The sequence below is a fragment of the Stigmatopora nigra genome, chromosome 8 (genome assembly GCF_051989575.1).
Source record: "Stigmatopora nigra isolate UIUO_SnigA chromosome 8, RoL_Snig_1.1, whole genome shotgun sequence".
Lineage (NCBI taxonomy): Eukaryota > Metazoa > Chordata > Actinopteri > Syngnathiformes > Syngnathidae > Stigmatopora > Stigmatopora nigra.
Genome location: NC_135515.1, coordinates 615,130 through 634,183, shown reverse-complemented (window position 1 = coordinate 634,183; position 19,054 = coordinate 615,130). Strand labels below are relative to the sequence as shown.

General features: G+C 45.6%; 3 protein-coding genes across 4 annotated transcripts in view; all 3 read right to left on the bottom strand.

The window, feature by feature from the left end:
- The window catches only part of nova2 (NOVA alternative splicing regulator 2), a 34,231-nt gene extending 33,059 nt beyond the window's left edge, over positions 1–1,172 (bottom strand). The window contains exons 1-2 of the mRNA XM_077722719.1: positions 973–1,172; positions 203–256 (exon numbers count right to left, since the gene is read on the bottom strand). Of these exons, the coding sequence (XP_077578845.1) occupies positions 203–256; positions 973–1,062 (144 nt within the window). The 5' untranslated portion in view covers positions 1,063–1,172. The remainder of the gene's footprint in view (positions 1–202; positions 257–972) is intronic.
- Positions 1,173–2,389: 1,217 nt separating this feature from the next.
- On the bottom strand, positions 2,390–5,972 carry gpr4 (G protein-coupled receptor 4). The gene is made up of 4 exons (XM_077723416.1): positions 5,825–5,972; positions 4,583–5,117; positions 4,252–4,516; positions 2,390–4,180 (listed from the first exon to the last, which is right to left on the bottom strand). The coding sequence occupies exons 2-4, from the start codon at positions 4,709–4,711 to the stop codon at positions 3,459–3,461; spliced, it is 1,116 nt and encodes a 371-aa protein (XP_077579542.1). The 5' UTR covers positions 4,712–5,117; positions 5,825–5,972; the 3' UTR covers positions 2,390–3,458.
- Positions 5,973–10,563: 4,591 nt separating this feature from the next.
- eml2 (EMAP like 2) lies at positions 10,564–18,923 on the bottom strand. Of its 2 annotated transcripts, XM_077722197.1 has the most exons (22): positions 18,789–18,923; positions 18,445–18,669; positions 16,425–16,634; positions 16,219–16,336; positions 16,052–16,156; positions 14,646–14,674; positions 14,237–14,366; positions 14,004–14,153; positions 13,801–13,870; positions 13,628–13,738; positions 13,446–13,541; positions 13,246–13,380; positions 13,073–13,172; positions 12,833–12,987; positions 12,506–12,766; positions 12,369–12,436; positions 12,166–12,254; positions 12,000–12,097; positions 11,852–11,939; positions 11,678–11,773; positions 11,469–11,599; positions 10,564–11,388 (listed from the first exon to the last, which is right to left on the bottom strand). In XM_077722197.1, exons 2-22 carry the CDS (start codon positions 18,539–18,541, stop codon positions 11,263–11,265), a joined length of 2,463 nt encoding a protein of 820 aa, XP_077578323.1. In that variant the 5' UTR covers positions 18,542–18,669; positions 18,789–18,923; the 3' UTR covers positions 10,564–11,262. The 2 variants fall into 2 exon arrangements, with proteins under 2 accessions (XP_077578323.1, XP_077578324.1); XM_077722198.1 differs by lacking the exons at positions 16,052–16,156; positions 16,219–16,336; positions 16,425–16,634; positions 18,445–18,669; positions 18,789–18,923 and adding an exon at positions 15,619–15,755.
- Positions 18,924–19,054: the final 131 nt, after the last annotated feature.

Sequence of the window (19,054 nt, the reverse complement as noted above, 5' to 3'; positions counted from 1 at the left end):
TGTTTTGGGAAAACCGAAAAAAAACAATTAATTAGCCATTGAAAAATGTCTATGTGGCAGCTTGTTGGGGGGGTAGCGGGCACTATTTGATTTCCCAAGCCCCCCCATCCAGATGGGCAGTAAAAACACACCCCGACCGCCCGACCAGTGCAATTTGGGCTCTTTACGAGCAGATGTGATGTTTGGAGCTGCCGTTTGTTACCTGGTCCGCCAACTGCGCCACGCCAAGGACCGTCCAAATAACACTGCAGCATATCTAAGGAGAAGAAGAAGAAGAAGAGGAAATAACTATTTAGACATCGCTGAATGTGATAGGAAGCGTTTTAATTTGCAGACCAATAACATCTGTGCAGGTAATATTTATATGGAAACGCTCTTCCTATCATATATCATCCTTTGTCGCCCTCTGGCGGTAAAGAAGTTTTTATGTACGCAATTGGTAGTTTTATATTGACTCATTACATTTTTCCCCTTTTTCTAATTTGTACTTTAATATTAGTGTAAAATGACTACTGAAAATATAATAATTGATGTTCTATAATCGCAATGTTATAATCAAAGCCAGTTAAAATTGATATGTGGGATTCAATTAATATGTTTGTACTTTTTAAAACTATACATTATACTTTGGCCTTAGTTATTTTGTTGGTGTTTGCCTTCTTTTTTGAATCCCTCCACTATACATTATACTTTGGCTTTAGTTATTTTGTTGGTGTTTGCCTTTTTTTGATGCTAGCACGGCTTTCTCCATGTGGAAGTTTAAGCTAGCACCTTTCTTTGCTAATTCACACCAGAAAAACGTGCTACTGCAAAGATCGACAACAAATTATATCACGCCAACGACACAATTTATTGTCTGCTCATGTTATTATATAACGTTAGCTATAAAATGTGCAGGTATTCGTCGTCACTCGAGTCCCGTGTACGAACTATTTCATGTGTGGAGGGCACCATTTCGTTTTCATTGCTTACCTTTAACATACAAACTTTTCGGTAGAGGCCACAAAGCCACCACGTTGACAACTTTGTTGCTGAGTTATGGTAATAATTCACTCGACTCATGTATTCCTATATCAAATGAAAACTATTAGGATACGCCGGCTAGTGTACTTTTTTGGAGCTAGAGTAGCTAAGGAAGTACGTAGTTAGTGAACAAGTGCGCTGATTGTGTTGTCACTGTTACAATGTCAATAAAGTTTGTTTTCGAACAAATTAGAGGTAGTGACGTCATCCACAACAGACACTCAAGTGAAGGAGGAACAATTAGCATGGCAGCTGTTTCTCGGGGGAAAATATTAGCACTTGTTGTTATTTTTAATATTACATCTATACTCATTATTGGGGCCGTAATTAACGTTGTATTATAATTATAATTATAAATATAAATTATGTACAGCGTGATTGAAACCCTGCAAAAAAATAATGGCTGCTTCGTCAAGTCCTTTTGGTGCCATTGCGTTATTTAGCCACAAGATAGCAGCATTTGACATTTAGTAAAGGCTGAGACTGAATGGTATTTGTCTCCGAAGTCAAGTGGGATACTATGCTCCAGCACCCTTCCACGACCCTAGTGAGGATAAAGCAGTTCAGAAAATTAAATGACAATATAATTCATGACTTTCAGATATAATACATGAAAGATTAGACATGATCTGTAGATATTCCTAATGATTGTTTTTGTTTTGTAAAGCTTATATTGGTAACTGAGTTCAAAGTTTGTTATTTAAAAACTATTTTAATTTCAGCCATCTTGTCGAGCTCCTTGCTATACTGCCGGGGGTAAGGTAAACACTAATAGTCACGTAACCAATATTCTTTATGGCAGACGTTTGTTTGTCCGGCTCGTAAGCCACCCGAGGTCCGTGAGAAAGTTTTGTTCCTGCGTTGGCCCTAAACAGAAACATATTCACTGACAAACAGGAAGTGACGAGGATGATCTGATTTGTTTTATTGTCTATCACGGCTATCGAATGACCAGCCATCCCACTTAGTTTTTTGTTTTGTTTTTGGGAACCAGAATTTGGTGACTTGTGTGATTGAGCGAGTGCACTATTGCACTTTGCTCAATTTCCTATTTGTAGTCACATTCATTCTTCCGTTGTGTCATTGAAGTGAGGATGTTTATTGGATGAAAAGTAGAGATTGGCTGATATTTTTTTGCCGCTTTTGCTTTGGAATGAGTGCTGTGAGCACTGGCACTTTGCAGTCTTGTTTTTCTGCTTTTTATCTTTAAATGGATTCTGGGTCACATTGGTCATGCTTGGAGGCGGAAGAAATGGGGCCTATTCTGTAATTGGAACAACATTTACTCTAAAACAAATGAGTATAGTACAAGATCATTTCCTAAATTTCTTACCAGAAGAATCCTGAAAGGTTTGAGAAGGAGTCGTCCAGGTGATAATACGCTTTATTCTGTTTAAAAACAAAATAATGAATAACTTACAAATGTTGGACATCTAAAAGAAAGCAGACAGAACATTAAACGGGAGGAAAAACGAGAGTTGACGACCAAATAATTGCCAAGACGCTGATGATGCTTCCTGATTCCTTGTTGTCAAAGTGTTGATTCATCACAATTTGACTTCCTCTACAACAGGAAAGTGGGGGCTCCATGGTCATGTTTTTAGCAAAAAGTCTGGCCCAAGTTTGTAAATGGCTCGCTACCTACCATTGGTGCTAAATCTGGCTTTATCTCGCGGTACCCTTCACAATTTATGGAAAAAAAAACAGAACCCGAAACCTTGATTTGAACCGACGACAAAATTTGAAAAGCTAACCCTAGAATAAAAAACTTGTTTAAAATTCCATCCTTGCTTTTCAATGTTGATCCCCAATTTAAAATGTTAATCAATATAACAAAAACCTTAACCCTGAAATCGGTAGGAAACAATAATTTGAAACATTCACCCTTGTCTGAGATCCCAATCCTAACGTGAATTTCTCGCACAATACTATAAAAATAAAACCCCAAAAAGGGTCAATTTAGACTAAAATACTGGCAGCTATGGACTATGTTAGAATTGTAGCCATTCTAAATAGGAAAAGGCTATTTTTACAGTCAGATGGACAACAAATGACTCTCCAACTAAGTACATTTAACCTGTTCTAAAACAAACAATCTCCTCACTGCGGTAGTCCATCGTGCCGACGACTGTGTCAATAGTCAAATCTAGCTTTGACTTTGTTTTACCGTCTCAAAATGTTAAAACATTCTCCTCCAATCTACAGGGCTAATACTAGAGCTAACCTTCAGTAGCTCGGTAGTCAGTACGTTCGACTGCCAAGATGACAGTGTGTGTTTTGAATCCCAGTTCCACAAAAAAAGTGTATTTTACGGTGAATGGTCATCAAACTCGGGCAACTAGGTTTTACCTTCAATTCATCACAGCGACTTTCAAATCCCCATTCTTTGTTTTGCCAATCAAATCCCCTCGCAAAAAAAAAAAAAACGCGTCGCTTCACTTCCTACCCTCGAGTGCGCTCATCTGCAGACATTCCTCCTTCGGCACCCCCGCTTGCGTCGTCTCGTAGCCGGCGATCTGTCCGCGTCCGTCGGCGCACGTCTGCTTCTTGCTCGCCGGCGGCGTTTCCCAAGTGAGCGAGGCGCCGTCCAGCACGTCGGCCTGCGACGGCGAAGGCGCCGAGCCCCCGCGGCGGGAGGCCGTCATCAGGCCGGCCAGGGCCCGGCCCACGTCGTGCCTGGCGCCCTCGTTGACGAAGCAGTACAAGATGGGGTCGGCCACGCAGTTGAGGCTGGTGAGCGCCAGCGCCACGTGGTAGGCGGCGAACAGGCGCTCCTCGGAGGCGCAGTCGCAGGGTTTCCGCAGGAACATGACGCTGCGCACCAGGAGGAGGACGTGGTAGGGCCCGAAGCAGAACAAGACGATGAGGATCAGGCTCAAGGCCAGCCGCTGGATCTTGGCCTTCTCCCGCCGCTCGGTGGAGACGTTGCGGCGCACGGCCAGCAGGATGCCGCGGTAGGCGGCCAGCATGGCGCTCCAGGGCGCCAGGAAACCCAGGAAGACCCGGTACAGGTTCATGCCGGCCACCCAGTCCTGCATGGGGAACTTCTCGAAGCAGAAGGTGTGGTTGAAGCGCCCCTGGAAGAGCTCGTCGTGGAAGAGCGGCGCCGAATTGGCCACGATCTCCGTCAGCCACACGGCGGCGCTCACCAAAACGGCTGAGCGGGACAAAGAGAGCAACTTTCAGGCCGGGGCGGGGGTCCGCCCGCAGACGGACGGGGCCACGTACCGGTCTTGACTCGCCGCACTTTGACGAATCGTAGCGGGTGGGCCACGGCCAGGTAGCGGTCCAGCGAGATGCAGCAGAGGAAGGCGATGCTGACGTAGATGTTGGTGTAGAAGACGAAGCCGAAGAACTTGCAGCTGCCCTGCCCGTGGATCCAGTCGTCGCGCTGCAGGAAGTAATCGATCCACGGGGGCAGCGTGCCGATGTACAGGAGGTCGGCCACCGACAGGTTCATCAAGTACACGCCCAGTTCGTTGTGTTGCCGCACCTGGAAACGGGACAAGTTGATGACATTGAATGCCCCGCCCACCCACCTTTAGTCTGTCCGGCTGACCTGCAAGTAGGCGGCCCACAATGCCAAGCAATTGGTGGGCAGTCCCAGCACCATGACGATGATATAGAGCGTGGGCTGAAAGAACTGATCCACCTTGCTGTCCACGTTACAGAAGGAGATGTTGCACATGTTGCGCTCCGATGTTTTTCCTTTTCTTTTTGCCTCAGGTTGCTCTCAGCTCTGCCTTCTCCCGCTGGTCCGCCATTTTGACAACGCGGCCTCCTCTTCCTCCTCCTTCCGAGCGGACCCGGCCGAGGCGTGGTCCCGGCCGCGGCCCGTCATGACGTCCGCTCCTCTTTGGCGGGACCCGAATTTATCTCGGTCATCATCCGGGCCGGGCGTCCGATTGGACGCTTGAATGGAGGTGAAATGGAAGACGCCTTATCGACGGCGGAGCAGGCCTGGCGGGGCCCGCTCGGGCCTCATCAATCTTTTAGAGATGGCTGATCTCAATGTGTGTGTGTGTGTGTGTCTAAAGTGATGCTCTTGTTAGTTGATAAACAGAGTGATGACCCCAGCCAGCCTCACCAGCCGCCTGCAAAACAAACAAGTATAATCCACTTAATAGGCATCCAAATTTCGATCTAGCAATGGAAAAAAGTCCTCTCTTTTTTGTCCAACAAAAGTTGATTATATGGGATTTTTTAAAAATAAATTATCTATAATAGTGTACACTCGTCCTGTTTTGAAATCACGACAATTGGACTGTATTGTTTTTGTTTTGTTTTTCATGTAAAACAAATGATGATCATCTGATCCCATGCTGGTGGAAGTCAAAACAAACACTTAGCCAATGTGGCGTCACGCGTTTCCCCCAGCTGAAAGCTAAAATAATAAAAAGAATGACCCAAAGGCCAACAAACTTACTTCTCCTGTCATTTTCCCAACAAGCTTCCTATTCTTTTATCTTTTAATAACTTCTGAAATTGGTAGTAACATTTTCAAGTGTTCTTTTTTTGTCTCCATGTGACGGCATCAGACAAGTCTCAACATGGAGTCATACACCCTTCGCTGGAAAACCCCTATCTTCCACCATGTCGTGGATTTCAACCATGCAGAGGCAAACCGTGACATGAATCATTTTGTGCAATTTCAACACCATCTATTTTTGGATATCTTTTGACAAGATGTTATCATTTCATTCTTTTGTAAAACCTCAATTGTGCCACCAGAGAGGAAAATGTAACTATTTGTGACATTTCTTAGCATATTTTGTGAGAAAAACTTCAAAAAGTCACCTACCTACAAGTCTCCAATTGCATCCAATCCACTTCCCAGTAACATGGGTGACATCTGCGTCTTCTTACAGGCCACTACTGGCTTCCTACTGGTTCCAAAAGTGAGCTTGGCAAGACCCCGCTCGGTGACAAATCGACCAATCCGACGTGACGGGCTTGAAAAAGAGAAGAAAAAGAAGGATTATTGCCATTTCCATCACTGCTGAACTCCAATGGGGACATTTATTATCATGAGAGGATGCATCAAAACATTGATATTTTTGTAGAAAATCTCCCTGGCGCATTCCAAAGAGCACGTTGGCGCGCAGCTGGTAAATATGATTTAACGCTCAGCTGGATGACTCATTGTGTGACCACGCCAAAAGGGCCAACTGGAATCAACGTGCACCTTCTGCTTTATTGATCTCATTTGACTGCCACGGGAGAAGTGCCAGATGATGCACCACATCCACAGGCTCGTTCCGTTTTAGCGCCCCCTTTTTTTTGCCGGCAAAGCCAAGCCACCCATCTACGGGAAGGGGAGGCGGGGCCCGAAAACAAAGAAGGCCAACCTGATGGAAGGTTACGCAATGTTTGGATTGACAACAGCGGGAGAAATGTGAGCCTTTTTACACAAGATGTTCCCATCCTCTTTTCTACTTGCGGCGAAACCCTACAAAAGTATGCGCTACAATAGCGTTCCGCTCTTGTTTGTCGGCGCGCTTCCCGTCCGACATCCTGTCTTCTGTCTTTTGGCCTGATTGGTCGCTGGTGTTGTGGTTATGAGTGATGACAGAGCTGCCCTTTTTTTTTCCTTTGGCGGCGAAACAATAACACGCTCGTACAAAGTCGAACGCAAGCCTTTTATGGACTGGATAGTCACCCCCCCATTTTGAGTGACAAGCGGGTAGGCTAATTATTAGGATGGGATTTTAAATGTACAATTGGTAGAATAAAACAGTGAGTTAGTATTAACATAAAAGTTGGGTTGCCTGATACTGATTGGAATCGCAATTCTGTTGGAGATTAAAGTCAGGATTTTGACTTTTTGGAGGAAAAAGTCCATATTCAGAGAATGAAGTCACCATTTTTTTCTCATTGTACTGAAAATGAACTAAAAAAATTCTTCAAAGTCAGAAACTTGGCCAGATTTTATCGAGTTCTTCATTAACCCAAGTGCTGGAATTCCCACTTTCATCTGGCAACCCAAAATTCCCAAATTTGGAGAAAAATAGTCCAAATTCTGAGCCCTTCCTTCTTCAGGTCCTGTTCATATTTCTTCCCTCACTGGTCCTGTCAATAATTCCCTTTTTTTCTACACGAAAAACTAAAACCATTAAAGTATGATGTATCATTTCCAACAATTGATTCACACATGATTGCAATTTGTCTCCAAAGTAGGAATAAATCAACAAACGTCTACCATATGCGACAAAATATCTGACCAAATCTCTCTGGTAATTGGAGTCCGGCATCCCAAACTAAAATCCCCGTTTCCAAGTGAAACTGTCTTCGGGGCCCGCCATTTTGGGGCCCGAGAACCCTTCCCTGTGGGGACGCCACGCCCCGATAACAAAACAAAGACTTCTTCCAAAGTCCAAGTTTGTGAATTTGCAAGCAAGTTCTCTCCCGTGACTGACAAGCGGAGTTTCCGAGCATTCCCGCCCGCCGGATACATTTGTCCCGGCTATAAATAAAGACCATTAAAATGGCTTGTTTTGTTTCTTGAAGAGGCTCATTAAAGTTTCATTGAATCATCAGCAAGGCCTTTTCAAAGAGCAGAAGCATAACGTTGTCCGTCAGGAATTTTCTCCCATGCTGCATCATTGCGTGTCTCTCTCCATTTGAAATTTGGACAGTCCCGCCACTGGACGCTTACGCAAGTGGGGGGGTGCAGAAGCCATAGCATAGCATCGATAGATAGGGCTGGAAAATCAGCCACGGGCCACTTTTAAGGACCACCCACCCTCTCACTATCTCTCCTCCACTCGAAAGACATATTACATGCGTGGAGCTGAGGACCAAGACGAGGACGCGTAGAGGACGTTAGAAAAAATGCAGGAATTCTGGAGGAGGAATTTAGGACGACGCATTGTTGATTGTTGGGTGCGTCAGGAAACTTTTCAGATTACTAGACACACACACACGGTATTGTGTTTGTGGTGTCGCCGGATTACAAATTACACGCGCGTACGCGCTGCGACGACCAGTTCCGTCAACGCCGCTACAAAAATGAGCGTTCACCCGTTCGGTTGGAAAGAAATGAACGTAAAATACTGTTAAATTAGAAGGTGGTGAAGGATGATCACAACTGGAGAATATGTTGCTACGGTACAGTGGGGGAGGTCAAAGGTCACAAAAAAGAATTTCACAATAACTCAAGAATGAATCAAAAGGTTTTGTTGTTTGCATTATGAAATGGGAGAAGTGATTTGGGGTTTCACAAAAATTTAAGAATTAAGGAGGGATTACTATTAAATTGGCAGAATATGAAAGGATATTGATTACTTGTTACATATGGAGTCTATTCTGCCTAATGCTTTGAATTTGACTGCTTCGGCCAAAATAGGTCCCCTTGTTAATTTGTAAATTAATAAAAACAATATTATAACTGAAACAATCATTATTATTTATTTAAAACAAATATAATGACATGTCCTATTTCAAAATAAGAACATTACTGATCTGTGGACAGCAAATCTGATGTCAACATATGATCTGAACAAGGTTTAAATGTATGTCAATGGCCAAAAATAGTCACTTTGCCCTATAAATGGTTAAGGGAAGGAAGGCCAGACAAATTTAAGGATGAAAGAAAGGAAGTTGCTGAGATCCACGGCAGGTGTTTAGAGTAGCGTTGGCTGGGGGGGCGCTAACAAAAAAAATGACAGTGTTTGTTGTGCGGACAGGTTTCTCCGTCAGGAGGATTTGTGTCCTCAAGCCCCCAGACTTAAAGACACTTTCAACACAGAACCGCTCCCTCAAACGCTTACAATAAATAGCCCCTTGCACAATTGTTTGCTGGCACCAAACAATGAAAATAAAACACAAACATGTTGTTGTTGTTCGGAGTCAGAGCGTCAGAGAACATTATTAAAAGCAAATACAGAAGATTATCCAATCTAATTTTTTTCGGGGGGTCTCCAGGATCACATGAGCGGTTAGTTATAAAAGTGTGTATGCACTCACGTTCACGTTTTCATCAGCCGTATCCAAGAAGGAGTCCAATCTTTTTTTTTGGGGGGGGGGGGGGGGGTGAAGAAAAAGAGGAAGCCACAATAGTTGAAATGAGGTGAGCCCGTCCAGTCGATGCTGAGCGCCCTGCGCACTCGGAGTGAAAAGAGAGAAAGAGAAGGGGAGTGAGCGAGTGAATGAAGGAGGCGGCGGAGGCGGTGGCGACGGCGGAACGCAGCTGCTACTCGACGGCCACTTCCTGTTCCACCTCCGTTTGAAAGCATTTTTTTTTTTGCTACACACACACACACACACACGTGCCACGTTTCAATTGGAAAACACATTACTTGACATCAGTTTTGGCTATTGCATTATTTTGCAAATCATGATAACAGACTAGATAAACAAATATGAACATGAATATATATTGAGAGAGTAGACTAATATTCATTCATTTTGAGTAGAGTGGATTTGCTATTAGTTTTTTCCCCCCATTTGGAGAAATGTTTTAGTTATTAGTTTTAGTCATCGTTCTAGTTTTTTATGTGGGGGAAAAAAATTCACATGTATTGAGTCATTCCTCTATTCTTGAGGGGGAAAATAAAGAAAGTCATCTTGAACTCATTGACGGCGCTAGACTGAACATATTCCCTCGTCCTTCCCAGTCAAAACGGATTGGACATCTTGCGTCGTCAATGGAGGACCAGTAAAGTCACTTTTAACTGGTCCAACCGTAATTTACTGCTTAGATTATTCACACTAGTTCAAAAATACTTTTTGTAAACACACTAGAATTGACTAGAATGGAGCAGGTGTGTGAAACGCTTCCGAAGCAAACAAAATTGCGAAAAAACATCAAGTTGAACGAGTTTTGCTTTCAACACATGCAATGAGACATTTTAACGCAAAAATGCAGTCCGACAAGTCTTTTCCGACAACATGCTACTGACATGGAATGTCACGATGCAAGATACACCTGATTATTATTAGCATTCATTCGCATTTTGCTAGCTTGCTAGCAAGCTAGCCTAGCCACAAGTCGTATGCTATTTCCGAATTTTTATCATGTTTCGGACACAGTTTATGCGGAAATAAGAGACGTTTTTTCCCCTTTTCGACCCGCTGAAGTGCAAATATCGCCTCTATGTTTCCACGTTGTTATGTTTTTAGTCCACCCAAATTCTCTTGAAAGTAAAGCACTAACACATGGAACTAACTTCAAATAATGAAGATTAAAACAAATACTGTACCCATGAAGCCTCTCTGTGCGTGTGTTGAGTTCTAAAGCAATGGTCAAGGCCTCGGGCAATGTCAATATTCTAATTAAATGAAATGTTCCGTAATGTACGGAGTTCTCACGATCATCTTCATCATCGTCGTCGTCATCGTCATCATCATCATCCTCCTCTCACGAAAACTGAGTGGCAAATGTATTGACACATGTATGCCATTAAATGGTTAGAAATAACTTCATGAGAAGACTAACTAACGGAGAGTGGGATTTTTTGTTTGTTTGTCCATTGTGACTCATGAAATTTATTCGTGCTGAAATAATAGAATGCTGAAGATTTATGAGAGACAAAATGGCAATCCTGGTTAAATAAAAACTTTATTAACAAATCAAAACGCCAATAGACACAGTTAAGCTGCTTCTCAATCACGACATAACACGCCCAAGATTCACTACATATATTAAATGCTTTTATAGTAAAATAGCACAGCCACTCAGATATACTGAATTAAGCATGGTTATATAGAGTTGACGTGTATACATACTAATTTAATCTATCGAACTCTGTCGAAGCCACTCGCTCATGCACTCGTTGCGCTGTAGCACCACCTGGCGGAAAGGAGGATGGCCAGGAAACATTTCCATGGCGAAAGGCAACTAACTGGCTGCTCTTAAAGGGACGGTGTTTGTTTACATTCACATAAGTGTACATGTGTGTGTCATTTGTGACATTCAGTTCGCTAAACACCGTTAGCATTAGCATAAAAGATCTTCTACAAGGAATCCACACAAGCTGGCACTCGCTTACAATAGCAACAGACCCGAGTCTACATTTTAGGTTTTCAAACCGGCACGGTTAGCACGCTAATGCTATTCATTTTCGTTACATTTTTTACGTCCTGCAGCTTTTTAAAACACTAAACACAATAAACTGCATCGTGGTAAACATTCATTTCATCCAGCGTAGGCGCGAGTGCGTGCAGGTCGGTAGGTAAAGAGGGGGCGGGGGATTATGGTGTCGCCACCCGGTGGACAGGAGGCCGCTTGGCGGCCATTACCTACACAAGTAGCCACTGCAGGACGCTGGCGTCTTTTCCTCCGGTGGAGATGAGGCAGCTGTCGTCGTGGAGGAAGGCCACGTTGGTCACGTGACTGCTGTGACCGCCGTACTCGTGGCTTGCCGCCTGCAAGACGAGACGCCTTTTCAAAGCCTCGGCTGCCATTGACGGCAACGGACGTCCAAATGCGTGGAATCAGTACTCACCCGAGGTTGGGAGCTCGGGTACGAGAGCAGGTGCACTTTGCCGAAATCGTCGGCCGACGCCAGCAGGGAGTCGTCGTGGGACCGGCACACGCCGTTGATGTCCGTGCCGTCGGCGCCGTCGGGCCAGATGCCTGAAAATCATCCGTCGCTAAAAAGCTAGCTTCTGGAACGCCGCCGCGGCGTCGACTACCAGCCGGCCAAAAACTCACCGAACGTGTTAAAGCTCAGCGCGCAGGTGGACGTGGCCCAGGTGAGGTTTCGCACGGCGTCCATGTTGGTCACGTGTTTGCCACTGGGCGCCTCCCCTAAAAAAGGTCAACGGAACGTCATTGGCACGGATTGGCGTCCGAGGAGGAAGCGGACAACCGGACGAGCGCACCGACAGAAAAGGATCTCGTAGTCTCCCGAATTGGTGACCAAGAAGGCGCTATCGGAGGACCAGTCCACGTGCGTCACGAAGCTGGAGTGACCCTGAGAAGGATTGTCGCTCAAATGGGTGGCGAGGCCCAGAGGCCGATTGTTGCTACTCACCGTGCATTTTCCCACGCGGCCGTACTTGCGTCCGTTCTCCGTCACGGCGTAGACGTAAACAAAGTTGTCGTGTGAAGACACCGCCAGGAAGTTGCCGTCTGGCGGAAGGCGTGGCAGTTAGCGCTGAATGCTAAAAGGCGACAGGCACGGACAGCGAGGGTGCAACCTGGAGAATACGCCACGTTGGAGATGATCTCGTTGCCGTCCGTGTGCATGGAAACCAGGTCGCGAGTGTCCGTGTCCAACACCAACCATCTGGAAATCAACAGTGAATGTGCACTTATAGAAAGATGTAAGCATATAAATCATAGGAATACAAAAAAAGTAAAAAAAAACATATTAGAAAATTAAACATAATGAAATTAGTACCTTCCAGTCATGGTGCCGATGGCCAGAACTTCTCCGTTGGGATGAAATCCCGCACACCTGGCAGGATCCTAAAAAAGCAACAATTGTAAAAAAAAAGGAAGCCATTTTGGATCCTTTCAACTCAGTTTCCACATCACCTCCACAGTCTTGGTCCAGATGGGCTGATGGGATTTGGCGTCCCACAGGTGAACCAGCTTGTCCTGACAGCAGGTGACGAAGCGATCCAAAGCAGAGTGCGCCGCCAGACCCCAAAGCTCGCCCGTGTGACCCTGTACGATGGCCGTCGCCGCCGTGTCGGGGAAGGCCGCTTTGAGGATGGCGTTCTTGGTGGTCCCGATGAAGAGTTGCCCCGCTTTGCCTTCCGCGATGGCCCGGACCGGACCAAAAGCGTCCCCCACCTGACGGCCATAGGGGAAAAAAAAGGTTACAGTGGATCCTATTCGCCGATTCAAGGTCAAACCCACCTCCATTTCCGCCTGCTTGCGGTATTCCCGGTCCCACAGCGCCACCTTGCGGTCTTTCCCGCCCCCCGACACCAGGGTGCCGTCTTTCAAGACGCAGATGGAGAAGATGCCGCCCTCGTGGGCGCCCGCCAACACCTGGCTGATGCGATTGCCACCTGTTTTTTGGGTACGGACATGGACAGCCAATCACAGCCGGGCTTCATCTATTGGTGGACGCGTCCGGATGGGGCGTGGCGCTACCTTTGGCCCACACGTAAATATTTCCGCTGGAGTCTCCGGTGATGGCGTCTCCGTTTTCGGCAAAGGCCACGCACAACACGTACTTGGGCTTCTCGTGTTTCTGAAAGAAAAGATTTGGATTTGGAATAGCACAAGGCTAAAAAAAATGAGCCGAATTTAATGGTGGTGGTCACCTCAAAAAGTCCTTGCTTCTTGCTCAGCGTGTTTCCTTCCAGACTCCAAAAGTTGATGTGCGACTTTCCGCAAGTGACGATCAGCTCGGCGTCCATCGGGTGGAAGGCGGCGCCCAACACCGAGTCGTTGGAGCACTGCCGGGGTGAAACATGAGTTGGGAAAGGCTCGCCGACCAGACGGACCGCCACGAGGCGCCTGCCTTGACGTCGGCCAGCCGCTTCTCCTTCTGCCAGTTCCACACCGACAGGATGTGGTCGTTGGCGTCGTCCACGGCGCACAGGAAGCTGCCGCCGTTCTAAGGGGACACGCTACTTTTGCAACGGTGCTAACGGCAGTGCTAACGGCAGTGCTAACGGCAGTGCTAACGGCGGCGGAACTCACCGATTTGGAGAAGGACACGCAGGTGACGGCTCGCTCGAAGGAACCGGCGCCGAGCACGTGAAGCGTGTTGAGGCTGACCGAGTCCCACACTCGGACGTGAGGCGGCAGCAGCTAAACGCGCAGAAAAACGCCGTCAGCGCCCTTTGCTTTTCCGCTGACGTGCGATTGGTTACCTTTCCATCTCGAGTATTTCCCGCCACTTGTCCGGTTGCTATGGTAACCATGTCAGGATGCACGCTCAAACTATGGAGGGAAAAAAGTATAGTTTAATAGTTTTATATAGTTTGAACTGAATCGCTAACGCCTGAACAATGTTTTTCCACTGATTCTATCAAAACAGTATCATGGATTTGTCCATTGGCCGACGGCAGCCTACCACTTGACGTCGTCGTCGTGGCCCAAGTAGTGTCGCTGCTGCTGCTCGTCCGTGTTGTACAAGACCACCACGGAGGCGTTGAAGTAAACGATCTCCCCGGTGGGCAACAGGTACAAATTGGAGCGGCAGTCGCGTCCTCGGTAGCCGTAGCTGTGGCGAGGGCGCCGTCAGGGATAACAAACGCACGTATACGCCAGCCTGGCGCCGGCCACTCGTCGGAGAGGAAAGGATACACCCACTCCAGTTTGAGCTTGCGGCTGGGTAGCGCCCCCTTGCGGTCCAGGCTGTAGCCGTCCCTCTGTCCCTCGGGGACGTGCATGGTGACGGGACGGCCGCGGAGGAACATCCGCACGTAGCCGTCCTCTGGCGGAAAAGTTTTGGAGTTATCGTCATAACATGTATAAGAGGTCAATTGTCTTGTTAGTTGGATTTTGTGATAGTTTCAGACATTTTGCGCACGAAAATCCAAAAAGGGTTGGCCTTCCTGAATGCACCGATTAGCTAAATGCTAAAATAGAATGGAAGATGACATTGGCACGGTTGTAAAAATTAGCCTGGCAATTGTGTGTGCTTGAGTAATCACATATCATTTTTGGAAATTTAGCATAAATATAATAAATGAATAGTAGTAAAACTTCTTACCTGCATTGAAGCTGCATTCTTTGGATTTGCTGAAACAAAAGAAAAAAACTTTTTTTTAACACATTAGCCTAAAATAAATGACCTTGTTTTTCTGCAAAAGTTTGACTTTCTTCTGAGGGTTTCCGTGGCAACGTTGACGGGACGCCAGCGAACGGGGAAAAACGGGACCTCCAAAGTCTCACAAAGACTGGTTTTGTTACCATGGGATTGTGGCGCAGGTGGGCGGGACCAACCACAGAGCCCACTTTAACCGGCACCTCTCTCAGCCAATCGGTGACGAGTGCTCTCAATAATCACTCATGTATGCCGTACATCATCATTATCATCATCATCATCATCACGTAACCTCACAGGAGAAACACTAATTGTTTCTTTTTTTTTTATCTTGACTTCAGACCATCTGTTAAATGTTGAAATATGTTTGCAAAAACATGCTTTTGATTGATATAATACTTGCATGGTCACTTTGCACCTAATGGACTCCCAAACCGCACTCGACATCCCATTAGCGACTTTTTTCGTGGCGTCCGATGGAGTGATACCGTCATCAGTTTTCCAACCTTAACTTATCTTAACCCCATTTCAGCATGAGACGAGAAGCATTTGACTAAACGCTGCATTTATTCTGACAATCCCAAATGCAAATGTCACTTGAACTCACCACAATCCACTGGTTTAAAGATGTCAAATAAAAGAAGAATGATTACCACATGCCCGAAGCCAAGCTAAGCCAAGAGTACATGAACGAAACACAACAGATGCCCTTAAAATGATCCAGATCCATTTTGGCCAGTAAATAATGCAAACACAAGAAGAATAGACTTGTACGAAGAGCGCGAGTCGTATGGTGAGTCGACTCGGCCACGCAAAGTGCTCATTAAAAGTTCAAATTACCTAGAAGAAAAGTCCAAAACATAAGAAGGAGCGAGAACTTGACTTTGAAGTCAACTTTTCAAAAGTGGGTCAAATTTACCTGCTAGCTTTCTTCATGGCTGCTCGCGTCCGTTACAAGAAACTCTGACAGTTGACTGAGCGAGACTGCGACTGCGAGTGTGAGTGCGTGCGAGTGTTTTGCGGCACTTCCTTCTTGGTCCTGCCAACTCATATGCTTCCCCTCGACCAATCAGGAGACATTTCCTGAATCCAGCCCCACCACAAGCGCCTCGGGTCAAATAACAAGCGTAATGCCACTGCACCATCTTTTATGTGGGAATTGTTATGTGTTGCTTGACCAGCCAGACAAATGTGCTCTGCTGCCATTTACCAGCAACATTTCTCAATAGAAAAGTAGCAGTAAGCTCACGACTAACTAGCCAACTAATTAACAAACAAACGACCAAGCGTAAAAAAACAATCCGTTAAAAAAAACATTTTTTTTTTTTTTTTTAGAAATGTGAAAAGTTGACCTTTTTCCACCAGTGGAGCTGCCAGATGAAGTGGTCCGACTGCGACTCTCGGCGGCCGCGGCTTCCCTCCTCACCAGGGTGAGGCGCTCCGTCGACATGCTCTTCCTGAGTAAGCGCACGGGAGAAAATGAACGCGCGTCCTCCCATCCACGTCGGCACCCTTTTACCTCTTGATGGAGTTCAACACATCCTTCTTGGGCGATGACGGCGACGAGAGGAGACGTTTTTGTTGAACGTATCCCTCGCTCGTGGGCTTGGACGGGAGCGCTTGAAGCAGCTGGCGTACTGACGGGAGGGAGGGAAGGCGTGGTACGGTCACGAATACGCCACAAGATTGCCCGTCATTCCCCCAAATGGTAAGCGTGGGACTCACCCTTGGTGGGCGGGGTCGCGGCGGGCAGGCACCTCCCGGCGGGCTGGCGCGAGGCCGGGGCGCGCTCCTCGCAGAGGCCAAGGCGGCGCAGGGCGTCGGCCAGCGCCGCCTTCAATAGCTGGATGTCGTCCTCCTGAAGCTGAAGCCTCTGCTCCAAGTGGGAGACGCGGTCGTCCACGTCCAAGTTGCTGCCCGCCGACAAGGTGTCATCTTAAAGTGTTTGAGGAAGACAAAAAAGCAGATTGTTGTGAGCCTAAAATGGCCGCTTCAGATCCAAAATGGTGCCTTTTTGTATGTCAAGTCAGGTCTAAACCCGTAACCATTTTCTCACAGAGCTTTAGAAGAAAGGTGATTGTGTTAAACGAATAATTGAGACGTGAGAGGACAAAGGGACTCTTTAACGATGACAGAGAGGATTAACAAAAGCAAAAAGTGAGGATTTCAATCAGATTAGGCTCCAAAACAAGGGACAATCGCAAGCCAGCGATAATGCACCATTCTCTTTTGCATAAACCTCATGAAACGGCTTCGTATCAAAAACAAGTGTATAGCCAACTCTTCAAATGTTTTTTCAAATAAAAAATCCAATGATGTGTATTTAAGTTTTCCCCTTTTTTTAACATAACCCTATTTCCCATTGGAAAGCTTTGTCTTTTTTTCCCCAAACTGTCATTCAATGTATCCAATACAGTAACATTTTTGCTTTCACAATGTTTCCATTTTATTTTGCTGTATTTTTATAATGCACAGCTTGAACATACACAGCAGAAAATGAGTTAACAATGCAGATTTGGAAAAAAAAATAAAAACTACAGTGACCTAGACTGCTGATCAATATCACACACACACACACACACACACACACACACACACATTTTCTGGCTATTCCTCCGGCACCCCGGACGAATTGCAACAAAGTGAGCTTTTGAGACGCTCACGTGGACCATCTAAAATTTCCATAAAAGATAGTCAACATAGATGACGATAATGATGATGAAGATGAGGATGAGGATGGGCCACTCCGGCCTACCTGCCATTTTGCCCGCTTGCTGTCCTTCATCAAAGGGTCCGCAGAGCAACAGTCAAGGAGGCGTCGCACAAGCCCCACCCCCGCCTACTCTGCTAACTCACTCTGGCTTTTAACCACGCCTACTTCCTGTCTCGTCACCCTGTCGCCAACGTGAAATCAATGACCCCAACAACAAAAAATGGTTCACTTGTGTAAATATATAGTGTAGTATTGTACAATTATTTTTGCAAATATACTTCAGGATAATTTTGTTGCTAGCATTGGGCAGTTATAGACACCAAATTCATTTCAATTTAAGGGTTTCACTTTCAATGGCAGTGAAAGACAGTTGAATCCGGTCTGACCCTTAACGACCCATCCTCAAAATACAATACTTTTAGTTTTTTTCTATGAATATTACAATGAATGACTCCTTAGGAAATCATTTTCGCAAAATCCCAAGAATAAATGTCTGCTTTTCCCCCAAAATCATTGAGACTTTATAACAACGGAATGAATTATGGTTAATTAACTGGGGGGGGGGGGGGGGGGCTAAGAACACAAAAATTGTTAGTTTGATGCGGAGTAAAAAATAATAAAATGAACAGGTGGCTTGTTTATCAGTTTTAATGAATGCTTTTATATTTTTCTATTTGTTTCCGTGTTGAATGACATATCTTCATACCATTTGCCGTGTTGAAGTAGAAGCAACCAAATTAAAAATACAAACATTTTAGCTAACACGGTTAGCTTAACAAATTAATTACGTGATACAAACGTTGATTTTAAGGGCATACAATCAACACTTGTTGATAACGAGTAACACCATTATGTCCCGGGGTGTCCATTTAACCTAGTTTGTACTTATTAAGAGAACGTTTATTGTATTTTGGGGGGTTTTTGTTCCGACGCGTGAGAGGGAAATTCAAAATACGAAGCCACAGATGTGCTCATTGTGGCATATCGTGTGTAAGTGTGTGTGTGTGTGTGTGTGTATAGGTGCGTGCTGACCGTTGTTGCAGTACTGAGCGAGCAGGTTGTTGCTGTCGTACAGGCTCCCACACGAAGACATCAACGTCCTCTTGTCCGAGACTCTTCTTCCGTCCATTTTTCCTTTCGTTTCTTTCTTTTCTCCCACCTTTACCCTTTACCTGCGGCCGCCGTCTCAAGCAAGCAGCCTCTCGTTCTGATTCCAAGTTAAGCGAACTCACTTAGTCACGTTTCCGCTAAGAAACTGTCAGAATAAGAGAAGTTAATGATATAAAGTCGGGAAATATAAATAATATAAACAAATGTTCGGTAAAAGTGGTTTAGAAACGTGTTTTAAGACGTAAAAAAGATGTGAAATCGTACAGTTATGCTCAGCACGTTTTTCCGATTATAAGTGTCCACTTTAAATGTGAAAATCAAGCGCGATTAGGTTCTGGTGCGACCTCGCTGATGCTTGAGGAATCCCTGTCGTGTCCATCTGCCTCGTGTAGGATGGTCGCTCTGTTTCCATGGCAACAACAGCCTTCTCAAGTTCAATGGTTGAGGGGAAACGTGTCACGTGACAGAAGTTCGATTTCCAACACCGAGAACTGCAAGTCTAATGGTGACGTCACAGGTTAATTATTTACAC